The 12,018-nt window shown below is 31.5% G+C and overlaps 1 protein-coding gene across 2 annotated transcripts; it reads right to left on the bottom strand.

Annotated features, from left to right (window-relative positions):
• Nucleotides 1–3,929: 3,929 nt before the first annotated feature.
• On the bottom strand, nucleotides 3,930–7,603 carry LOC118050721 (B3 domain-containing transcription factor VRN1). Of its 2 annotated transcripts, XM_035061154.2 has the most exons (6): nucleotides 7,285–7,603; nucleotides 6,761–6,796; nucleotides 6,289–6,437; nucleotides 4,874–5,489; nucleotides 4,583–4,782; nucleotides 3,930–4,493 (listed from the first exon to the last, which is right to left on the bottom strand). In XM_035061154.2, exons 3-6 carry the CDS (start codon nucleotides 6,313–6,315, stop codon nucleotides 4,224–4,226), a joined length of 1,113 nt encoding a protein of 370 aa, XP_034917045.1. In that variant the 5' UTR covers nucleotides 6,316–6,437; nucleotides 6,761–6,796; nucleotides 7,285–7,603; the 3' UTR covers nucleotides 3,930–4,223. The 2 variants fall into 2 exon arrangements, with proteins under 2 accessions (XP_034917045.1, XP_034917044.1); XM_035061153.2 differs by lacking the exons at nucleotides 6,289–6,437; nucleotides 6,761–6,796.
• Between the last annotated feature and the right edge of the window lie 4,415 nt (nucleotides 7,604–12,018).

The following is a 12,018-nucleotide window of genomic DNA, read 5'->3' as shown; positions in this document are numbered from 1 at the left end:
CTGAATAAGATAATTTTTGCACTTATATACTATTGGAAACAGAAGAATATATCTGATAATACAACAAAAAAAGAAATTAAAAAAAGAAGCAACTTGATTGGGCCAAGGTCCAACTAAGATCCATAAGAATTGTTTGGGCCATAGCCCAACCAAACTTCATCTCTCTATATTTTTCTTTCATCACTTAACTCGATATAGTCTCACTTACTATTCATGAATAATATTTACTATTCATGAATAATATTTATCATGCAAGCTCGTTTAGAATGAGCCCCAAGTCCCCAAACTCGGTCAAACTAAGCTCCACCCCCTCCTCTCTCTCTCTCTCTCTTTCTTTGTTTTTTTTTTCATTGGCTTGGTCTAATCAAACTACTTTGTCTCACTTTGTGTTACTATTATGAATATTCAGATACATATTCTCTGATTTGAAAAAGAGAGATCTAAATGATTATTCATCCAAAAACACTACATTTATTATCTCTTCACTATACAAAGAACACATTCAACGAGACAGAGAACAAACATATCACTTCTCTACATAAAAACACCATTTTCATCCTCTTGAATTTGTACATGCTTGTCACTTCAAAAAATAACTCAAATACTAACTTAAGTATCAGATTGTTTCTCATTCCTCAAGGGACTTATTTTATAGTTACACTCAAGCTTATAATTCCTTAACCTGGAAAAGTCTACATTTTTTTGTGAATCTTTTTCATGACTTTATCATTGGCGTCATCTGTGAAAAACTAAACAAAAAGTTAGTTTATTCCCTTTCACTTTTTTTCAAAAAAATTTCATGGCTGATAAGACTCTAGAATAAAGGAGAGTGATTGATCTCCCTACATGTACTCTAACTCCTCTAGAACTCCAATAGACTTGCAACTAAGTTCAGTTACTCAATGATGTTATTATAGTGATGGAAATTCATCTTCACATTCTTCCTCCTACATAACAATAAGCCCCTATACATGCACCAAGTATGTATATACAACTCCACTTCTATAAAGAAAACAGGTAGAATGATATGCATGCAAGTAACACTCATACTCTTATATTTAAAAGGAGTTACATGCCTCATCCTCACTCGAGACACTCTAAACAATTCAGTCTCCATCACTTCACTCTGCTAGAAAAAGACCTAGGTATCATAGTCGAGAGCATGACTTTATTCTCCATTTTCATCATCTCAAGTCCAAACTAATTTCTCACTTTAGCACAAGCATTTCTAACAAAAAAAGTGCCACAAAAATCTTCGTAGTCATATAATAAGAAGATAAAAGTACTAGAGCCTATCTCCAATGTTTCAATAAAGAAATGCTCAATATGAAAAAACTTTTTGAACCTATAGCTACAAAACCTCTGATTAGTGGATTAAACAATTATTCTCTTTGGGTAAAGTTATACACCATCCCTGATAAAAATCTCCTCAAAGTGAAACACGTAATAGAAAACCATATCAAGGTGGAAGAAGCTAGCGTGACCAAATAAGGTCACCTACATTTCCATGCATCTTCACCACACCATCAATCTTCAACAAGAGCATCTAAAAGAAACACTATGGGGCACATCCATGATCGTCTGGCATTCCTCGACTCACAACCATACATCTAACCACCACATGAACAAAGGTGTTAGTTATTATTTAAGAAAAAGACTTTCTATAACATCCACCTCCAATAAAAGGTGGTTCAAACACAAGAAACCCCAACATGTTTTGTCTTATTTTACCATGAAAATGGGCATAACATTCAGGAGTGTCATGCACTCAAACAAAGAGATAGAACGATTGGTCACCAGAGGTTACCTTCACTAGTTTGTGAAATAAAAAGTAGTCAAAGCTAAGAAAAGAAGTTTGCACACTTACCAACTACTTGAGATCATATAATCCACCATTGATTATCTCCACATATTTGAATCTTCATCTTTTAAGCCTTTCAATAAAATAGCTTTATAACTCAATTTTAATATTCATGAATAGTGTTATTTATTACTTTTTATGAATAGTATTTTTCAAGGTTTGGTCTAACTAAGCTTCATCTCAATTTACTATTTCATGAATGGTACTAATGACTAATGACTTATAAATGGTAGAGAGTGCAAGAGATGATAGGTAGTCAATCTTTTATTTACAAGTAATTTATTTTTTCCAGGTCATCATGATCATATGTCTCGAGGTCTTTGTAATCACATTTCTCTAGGTCTCATAACCATTGTCCCAGGTCTTTGTGACCATATCTTCCGGTTTTTATGACCATGTCTGTAGGTCCCTATGACCAAATTGTCTTTAGGTCTCTATGATCAATGTCTTCAGGTCCCCTTAACCAATTTCTTCAAGTCTCCATGATCATTGTCTCCAAGTCCTTATGACCAGATTTTCTCTAGGTCTCTGTGACCATTGTCTCTAGGTCCTTGTGACTATTGTCTTTAGAATGATAATGGATATTTATTTAAAACACATCTCTCAAAACAATCAAAGGCATGCCTATATAAGGACGCTTTTATAGAGGCATAACCATATAGGTAAACTTTTACACTCTAAGTATCCCTTCCCTTTTTAGTTGTTTAAAGTCTTTCAAACATGTATGTTTACAAGACTTGGGGGGTGATATATATATATATATATATAATAAGCTCGGTGAGGCCAAGGACCAACCAAGTCCCATAAGACTTGATTGGTTCGTGGCCCAAACCGAGTCCAACACGCTTGGTTAGGCGATGACCCAACTTAGCTTCATATCCCTCTATTTATCTCTCATTCCTTAGCTGATATAGTCTTGTTTATTATTTATAAATGGTGTTTACTATTCATGAATAGTGTTTGCTATACAAAGCTCATTCAGAATGAGTCCCAAGTCCCTAGACTTGATCAAACAAGATAGTCTAGTTTACCATTCACGAATAATATTTATTATTCATTAATAGTGTTTACTGTGCAAAGCTTGTTCATAGCGAGTCTGAGTCTCTAGACTCGATTAGACCGAGCTCTAACCCCTCTTCTATCATTTTCTATCTATTTCCTTGGCTTGTTTTGGTAGAGCTATCTTGCTTTACTATTTATGAATAATACTTGATTAATAGTATTATTTGTATGGTACTATTTATGAATAGTATATTTTCTCATATATTTTTATAAATATTTTCCAATTTATATATTTTCTAACTTTGGAAGAGAGAGATCCGGAGAATTATTCATTCAAGAATATTATATTTATCATCTCCTCATTACATAAAGAACGGGAATACACACATTTTTTTTTATATATATAAAACACTAATTTTATCTTTTTGAATTTACATTTACTTGTCAATTTGAGAAGAAACTCAAATATTAATTTAAATATTAAAATATCTCTCATTTCATTAAAAAGCTATTTATCTGGTACAACTTAAACTCGAAACTTCACAATTAAGAAAAGTTTACATTTTTTTTTTTTTAATGAAGCTTTTCCACAACTTTATCAATATCATAATGTCTATTCCAAATTCTAGGTTAGTAGGTTCAAAAATGAACTTGTCAATGTCCCCTGTCAAATCATGGTCCAAAAGATTCTGTTAATCAGTGGTTTAACTTAAACATACCCATATACAAATAAGTTGGCCACCTCCCTCTATATAACAGACATACATGCATATTTAGCTCTCGTGCACAGATACTGAGCTGGTACTTCACACGAAACAACAAGCGTCTTGATGTTGAGAACATAGTTCACAAGAGCCGACAAAGATGGTTCGCTACACGAACTTTATACCTAATTAACATTTATTTGGAAAAATTTTACCACGTTTTATACCAAGGGAAGATGGCTTTTACATGATATTATTTATATTCACTGCTGACAATACCAAACTCTCTTTCATCTTCCATGAAATAAAAAGGCGAAATCCCAACAAACAAGCAAAGCAGTCCATGAACGCAAGGCAGTAAATGATACTTCAAACCGAAACAACAATAGATTAGGCCTAAGATCTGTTGTTCTGCTCCATTGAGGTCAACTGGATTGAACAGTATATTTACAGGCCTACTCAAGCCACAACTTTCTGTTCAAGCACCTAAACAACTGAAAGTTCTACAAATTTGCTCTGACATCAAACATTTAAGTACCACAAACCACAGCCACAGATCATCCGAATAGAAAAGGGCGTTACTTGATAGAATTTACCAATCCAGAAATGACTAAACATCAAATGTCTATCTAATTTCATGAGATGGTATCTTATAGTTAAGGATGGTTCATAAGTCCACCATCTTCGAGAACTCGGAATACTGTAACTTTCAGGACGACATCCCTGGATTTCAGCAGCTCGAAGACACACACATCACCTTCCCCTAAATTATTTTCCAACGTGAATTCATACCATCCCTGGCTAAATTTAGCTCTGCCTCCTCTGTAAAGGCAACGAACTGGCCACTGTTTCCCATCAGGTAACTGAAGTTTCATAAACCCCGAAAGTCCATTTAGATTCTTCTCTGCAAAGCCAGATGGCAAATACTACAAAAAGAAAAGGAACTGCATCATTATGCAAAGTAACGTATCCTGTGGATTGCAGACTGAGCATGGCAGATCAGTTAATAACTCACCATAATGCAACCCCTGTATAAGTATGATGGTCGGAGGACAACCCTACAATAAGGATTATCAGGTGCATATGCTTTAGCTGCATTCATTGCTCTTTCTCGTTCCTCAGCAGTGACAGTTCTCTTTCTTGCAGAAGCACTTTCATAAAATCTAAAGCGCATTTCACCATCTTCTTCGTTTGGAGATGACAGCTGCTGCTCATCTGCAGTTTCAATAAGTAGCTCAAAAAATGAGAACTTTCAATACTAATGGCAAAGCAAGATGAAAAGAGGATCTGAGTCAAAAGAACTCACTGGGATCAACTTTCAGCCTTTTCCTTCCGCGTTTTTTCAGTTTTGGTGTTTCTCCATCTGGGCTGTAGAGTTTCACTTCATCTTGAGAATTCTTATGCTCGTTGTATTGAGCAAATACATTTCGTGTTGATTCATTGGCCACTTGTGAAACATTAGCACTCTTTGTTAAGCGCATATTCTCTTCGCCACCCCAATTTAAGCAATTATTAAGTTTAGATCCACTGAGCAAATTCTGCAAGGCAGGAGGATTGTAACTTTTGTTGACTATCAGCTGTGTGGTGGGGATGCCTGAGCTTGCAGCACTGTCATCATCTTCCAATTCTTCAAATGCAAGATATATTTTCCCACTAAGAGAGTTGGAGTGATAATTTATCTCAGAAGTGGGCAAATTGAATATATGAACATTAAAAATTGCATTCCCTTCATATTGAAAGATCAAAAAGTATCCAATGTGTATAGCGAAGCGTTCGACAAATTGCTGCCAACCATCATGAAACCATAATTTTTCATCAGCTTTTATTAATCCTATGCGAGACACATGACCACCAGGAACAATGAGTCTCGCAAAACCCAACAAGTCATGTCCAAATTTCTTGACAAAATTATCTGGGATCCTCTGCAGAAAAGCAAACCAAGTTAGGCTCCATTTCCCCCAAGGGAGAATCAAATATTTTGTTCCCATAATGTAGTGTTGCAGATGACGATACTGTGGATAAGCTCAACTCAATAAAAGATTTGCATAAGGTTGGAACATCCCATTTCCTTATAGTTGACAGCCACTCTACAATGAAATGTAAGAAATTGTGTCCAAGTAGGCTCAAAATTTTAGAACACACAAACATAAGCTTTGTTTTGTGAGCAAACAATAAAGAAGAATAACAAGAGGTCCAAGAGCACATTCATCTCCAAAGACCCAAGCATGGTGTTTTATGATTGCTAATTTCATGAGCCACTCAAACCACAAAGCACAGTAGCAACTGCAGGCTACAGTTGATCCTGGTGAAACTAATTGTTTTTGTTTTAATTGAAATGATTGTTTTTCTCAATGCCACCACTTGTTTCCATACATGGCATCTTCTAATGATCCTACACATCAGGTTTGGAAAGATAAACCATCGGCCAAATTTAATGCACAGTATACAACAGAACCTGCAAGCTCCTTGCCTAGATATCATAAAAAAAAATAGGAAATGAAATCTAGAAGTTTATGCTTTTTCTAGAGGACATAATCAGTGAGCTAAAGAAAGCTTTTCAAATCTCTAGAATGATTGAACGCAAAGTAGATTCATTAAAAACAATTCCATGCTTCATTTTGTCGAATTTTACTAAGCAATCTTAGAATAAAGTGAGAATCCAGTACACCAAAACAAATTGAGACGTCAACTATTATCATGCTTCTTTAATTTCCAAGAAACCTTATGAAGATAAACTAAAACTTCCATGTTGTGGAATGCTATGTAATGCAAGAAGGAAATGCCTTTCTACTTCCATTCCCTTGCAGTGAATTGTCATACATGCTGTAGGTGTAAGCTAACGCTTTGTTTTCTTTTTTCTTTCTGCAAAACTATAACCATTTTAAATTAGCTATATCATAGCATCCTAAACTTTTGTTGTAAATAATTTTCAACAAACCAGTAACCACCTTGTTTGATTGAATCAGAAACAAACCTAAACAAGACTCTACAAGTTGAACAAAGGATTTCTTGCAACAATATCTAAGCAAACATTTCTTTTCTCTGACATAATTCCATCCATGGATTCTCGACTGAATTATAAATTCTTAGTATCTCAAAACATTTTTTTTTTCAAAAGATATTTTCCAGAGAAAAATCCGCTGTACAAAAAACTGAGCTAAACAAAAAGCTACGAAAGCAAGAGAATAAAAACCCAATTCCAGTTGGCCTTCCTTCACATAGTCCACTCCTAATCAAAGAAAAAATAGGGTTCTTGTCAAAACCAAGAAAAAGAACACAACAAAGAAGAACGAAAGAAACAAAATCTAGACAACTTTGACAAAACGAAGAAAAAGAACACAACAAAGAAACATGAAAGAAACAAAATCTAAACAACTTTGACAAACCCTTTTCTCTCTGGTATCACTCTGAATATCTTATCATCGAAAGAAGTTTAGGGTTTTTATCATTTCACAAATTATATCACCAAGTTTCAAACTTTATGTAAACCAAGAAAACACATCAACGAAGCAAGACATAAGCAAAATCTAAACAAAACCCTTCTACTTAACTATCACTCCATTCAATCTCATCCACCGTTAACTATCACTCCATTCAATCTCATCCACCGCAATCATTTCACAATTTAACTCATAAAGTTTAAACCTTTATCAAAACCTCACCTGAGAAGCAATAATACAAGCATGTAAAATAAGAGAAGGAAAGGTTTTTATATACCAGTCTCTTTTCTCTGATAGTACCAGGGAGAATTAGCTTCTGAAAAAAAGGTCTAGGCATTTTTATTTGAGATTTGGGGTATGGTAAGACAGGGATAGAGTGAGGGAGTGAGTGAGGGAGACAATTTACATAATGATAAAGATCTGATTGAAAGATGAGCTTCTTTGATTTCAGATCTGCTCCTTTTCTTACACAACACTAAGTGTTTCCTAGTCAAATTGTTTTAAACCTTTAAAAAAAAAAAAAAAACCTTGATCTAAAGGTGAACGAGTTGTGTGTTGTTTCCGTGACTCATTGAATTGGACATGTTCTGACTCGAAAGCCTGACCCAGGTAAGAAGTGCTAATTATGGGTTAATTTTTCTAGTTGTCTTTTTCCTTTTTTGGACACTACGGGACAATCATTAAAGCGTAGAGAGAATGATCCTCTGCTTTGTACTTTGTTGTACTTTTCTAATCTCCACCGTTCGATTTGCTGACCAATCTGCTCTTTCTTCCTCTGGAAAAAAAAAATGGAAATTAATGCTTATACTTGGGAGTATGGGTTAAAAAAGCATCACTCCTTAAAACAACAATTTATATTCTTTACGGAATCCATATATCCAAAAAAAAACAAGATCTATGTTCTTATAAAGGTAGAGCAGAGATGGGTAACAATGCACTCATGTCACTGTTTAAAAAAAATCTATGTCAAGATTAAAATTTGATTAATCCGGTGAACTTAATTTTTTATATATATTTTTTAATTTTTTTAATTTAATTTTTTAAAATTGAATTGAGTAGAAATTAAAATTTATAATTTTTTTATTTATTTTTCATAAAATTATCACGGTTTTATGACCCGAATCGAGAGTTATACTAGTTAACTCGAGTGTTTTTATCTTTTTTTTAAGTTGATTTATTTTTAATATTAAGTTCATTGGGAATTAAATTTCATAATTTATTTTGTTTTGCATTCTATAAGGTTATCCAAGATTAATGAACTGGATCACAAGTTTAATTAGTTAATTGAAGTGTTTTTTAGTGTTCTATTTTTATTTGATTTTCTTTTTATTTTATCTTTTAATATTTAGTTAATTGAAAATTAAAATTTATAATTTATTTTGAATTTTTTTATAAGATTATTAGGTCTTATAATTTTTGTTTGACAAGTTTTGCCCTACTCTTATTTGGTATGTTCATATTGTTAGATTAATTTTAGATTAAAACGACAAAGTTTTATATAAAGGTTTGACCGGTTAAAAAGTCACCAGTTTAATTAAATTAATATCCAAAATAATTTAAAAATAAACTCAACCGAAACCATGCTTTAAATCAATCAGTACCAAATCAATTTACCGATAAGATAAGATTTAATAAACTATGATTTAAACATGTGATAGCAATATCGAACATTGAACAGATTGTCATACGTGGAGTGGCAACAGCAAGGTGTACTTTGACAACTGCCTAATGTGCATTTAAGTGGCATTTACCACCCGACGGAAGATGGATGTCGTGGCTGGTGGCTTTGCCATCGGATTCCATTCTCCTTCCAATTCCTCGGGATTTGGGAGTTCTTATTATTAATTATTATTATTATTATTATTATTATTATTATTATTATTAACAATTGAATTTAATAATTTTTTCATTTGTTTATTTATAGAATTATTAGAATTTTATAATCAAGATTAAGGATGATCATTTTCAATTTATTTCCATTTTTTTATATATATATAAGTAATTAAACTAAAATTTTGAAAAACAAAAACCGAAACCGGTTCAAACTGACCAGTTTTTGTTCGATTCAGTTTTTTAGAATAAAAAACCAGTTCAAACTGGTTTTGCTTAATTTTTTTTAGTTTGGCTTTTTTTTTTTGCTCTATTTTTTTTATTTGGCTCTGTTTTTTCAGTTTCCAGCTTATAAAATCAAAATCAAACCGGTTGGTTTTTTCACGGTTCAGTTTTTTCAATTATTTTTTTTATTTTTCTCAGTTTAATCAATTTTTTAATATTTTTGCTCATCCCTAATCGAGACAGTAAACTTAACAAGTTAATTTAAATTAATTCAAATCGATCTAATATATTATTGTTTTGATATTTTAAAAAAATATTGTTATGATTTTTTTGAAATTAAACTACTTGTTTATCTGCTATTCAGATTGTTTTATCAAATCATATTAGATTAATTATCATCTAATTTATTTTTTTTTTTTCACTAAAAAAAAAAAAAAAAAGCTTATGAACAATACCTCAATAATCATTTTTTATTTTTTTAAAAAATCAATCCTACCTACAAGGGCGTGAAATGATTTATTGACCAAACTAATGAGAAATTAAGCCCTATCAACTACCCACCTTCATTGCCTTGGTGGGAGCTCTCAACAATAAATAAAAGCATGTCATTGGCTTCCCTCAAGAAATCTTCCAAATTTTCTTTTTAACCACTGCATATAAAAGCTGAGCAAGTTGGGTCCATTGCAAAATTTATTTTCAAGAACGGAGAAAAAGACTTGTTTCCATTCCATTTTGGTGTCAAAGAGGTAAAGTGACTCGGTTTGGATTTGTAGTGGACTCGGTAGAATCAGAGAGCAAAAACTGAGTCAAGAATGACCCCGCAAATTTCACCATCGGAAAAACCTTTATTTCATGACAGGGTTTCTGTACACGTGTCAATCAAGGGTGAGTAGGGGACCACCAGGGGCCTGCCCTCTTCCAAGTATTGGAGAGAGTTCACCTCAATTCCTTGTGGGTGGGGAGTTGGTGGAGAAAAGATTACTTTACATCAATTACACCTTGAGAAATTGAGAGTGATGGGTCCAACGATTAAGAATTTGTTTGAACATTTTTTTTATTATTACATTTACTTTTCAAATTTGATATCCAACATTAATTTAGGACACCGATAATTTTTTATTCAGAGGGTTGTTAGAATATAGTTATGATTATTTTTCAAAATACTTTTTATGCTAAAATGTATTAAAATAATATATTTTTTTATTTTTTTAAAATTATTTTTAAATTCAGCACATCAAAATAATTCAAAATATATAAAAAAAATTGAGAAAAAAAATTAATTTTTTTTTAAAACGTTGGTTAGCCTGCGTTTCTAAATGCTCTCTACAACATAATGTTCTGATCCTATTTATTTTTTATTTATTTTGAAATTCAGATGTGGATGGATATGACAAATTGTCTAATTATAAAATTTCTAGGAATTGATCTCCAAGTTTATTTTATGCAATTAATTTCTTATTTGTGACATATTCATAACCTTGATTTCAATTTAGATATGAGTAATTTCATATCTAAACTAATGGAGATGGCAAGTTCGCGCGCTGTTATGGGTTTATAAAACAAATATACTTAATAATGTTATAATTGTGAATCTACGCTACATAAGTAATAGAAACTAAAAGTATGATGGAGCTAATATTTCAATATGAAAAAAAAATTATGTTGGTGATTAAAAACTTAGAGATTAAGCAAAATAATTTGTAACAATCCACAGTGTTTTGGAAGGAAAAATACAATGCTTTTGCTACATCATTTAGCTTTTCTGTTAATAAAAAGCAAAAACAAATACAAAGCTAAATTCTCTATCAATTTAATATTAAAAAAAACCAACAAAGATAATTTTGGAAGGAAAAAAACCCATGAGAAAAAATATTGTAGCAATTAACTGTGTTTTGTACAGAAAACTACAGTGTTTTCCCCAATAAAATAAGATAAAAAACCATTTAGAGAAATACTATAGCAATCTATAGTGTTTTGTGAGAAAAACTACAACGCTTTTCCCATATGATTTAGCTTTATTGTAATTATAATTCTTAACGAACTCAATATTCAAAAAATAAAATTGACAAAGATAATTTTGGAAAAAATCATAAAAAAACCATATGGAAAAACATTGTAACAATTCACAGTGTTTTAAAGAAAAACAATTACAAAGCTAAATTCTTAATCAGCTCAATATTAAAAAAAAATCAAATCGACAGAGATAATTTTAGAAATAAAATAACAAAAAAAAAAACAAAAAAAAGAGAAAAAAAAACATGTTGGAAACATTGTAGCAATTTACAGTGTTTTGTAATGAAAGAAACAATGCTTCCCCATATGATTTAGCTTTATTTGTAATGACTTGTAATTGTAATTCTCAACAATGTTTCGTGAGGAATGCTACAGTAGTTTCCCCACAAGATTAAGCTTTATTGCAAAGTTAAATTCTAACCAACTTAATATTAAAAAAAAAATCAATGAAGATAATTTTGAAAAAGAAATATTACAAAAAAAAACACAAAATAAACTGGAAAAAAACTATGTGAGGAAAAACTGTATCAATTCATAGTGTTTTGTGAAGAAAAATTTGTATTTACTTGTAATTACAATTCTTAACCAGCTTAATATTTAAAAAATAAAATTGAAAAAGACAATTTTAGGGGAAAATATAACAAAACAGAAAAAAAATCATGTGGGAAAAAACACTGTAGCAATCCACAGTAATTTGCGAGGAAAGTTACAATGCTTTCCTCACATATTGTAACTGTAATTTTTAACCAGCTCAGTACTAAAAAATAAAATAAAAAAAAAGATAATTTTAAAGAAAATCATAAAAAAAAACAAAAAGAAAAAAAAAATCATGCAGAGAAACGTTGTAGCAATTAACAATGTTTTAAAGAAAAAAATTACAAAACTAAATTTTCAATCAGCTCAATATAAAAAAATCGACAAATATAATTTTTTAAAAATGAAA

The sequence above is a fragment of the Populus alba genome, chromosome 4, assembly GCF_005239225.2.
Source record: "Populus alba chromosome 4, ASM523922v2, whole genome shotgun sequence".
Lineage (NCBI taxonomy): Eukaryota > Viridiplantae > Streptophyta > Magnoliopsida > Malpighiales > Salicaceae > Populus > Populus alba.
The sequence above is the reverse complement of the archived record's forward strand: the minus strand, read 5'-3'. Positions and strand labels throughout refer to the sequence as shown.

Coding starts and splice junctions, on each gene's coding strand:
- LOC118050721 (XM_035061153.2), bottom strand. CDS start 7,344: ATGCCTAGACCTTTTTTTCAGAAGCTAATTCTCCCTGGTACTATCAGA. Junction 4,783..4,873: donor AAGGCTGAAAGTTGATCCCA/GTGAGTTCTTTT, acceptor TTGAAACTGCAG/ATGAGCAGCAGCTGTCATCT. Junction 4,494..4,582: donor TATACAGGGGTTGCATTATG/GTGAGTTATTAA, acceptor TTCTTTTTGTAG/TATTTGCCATCTGGCTTTGC.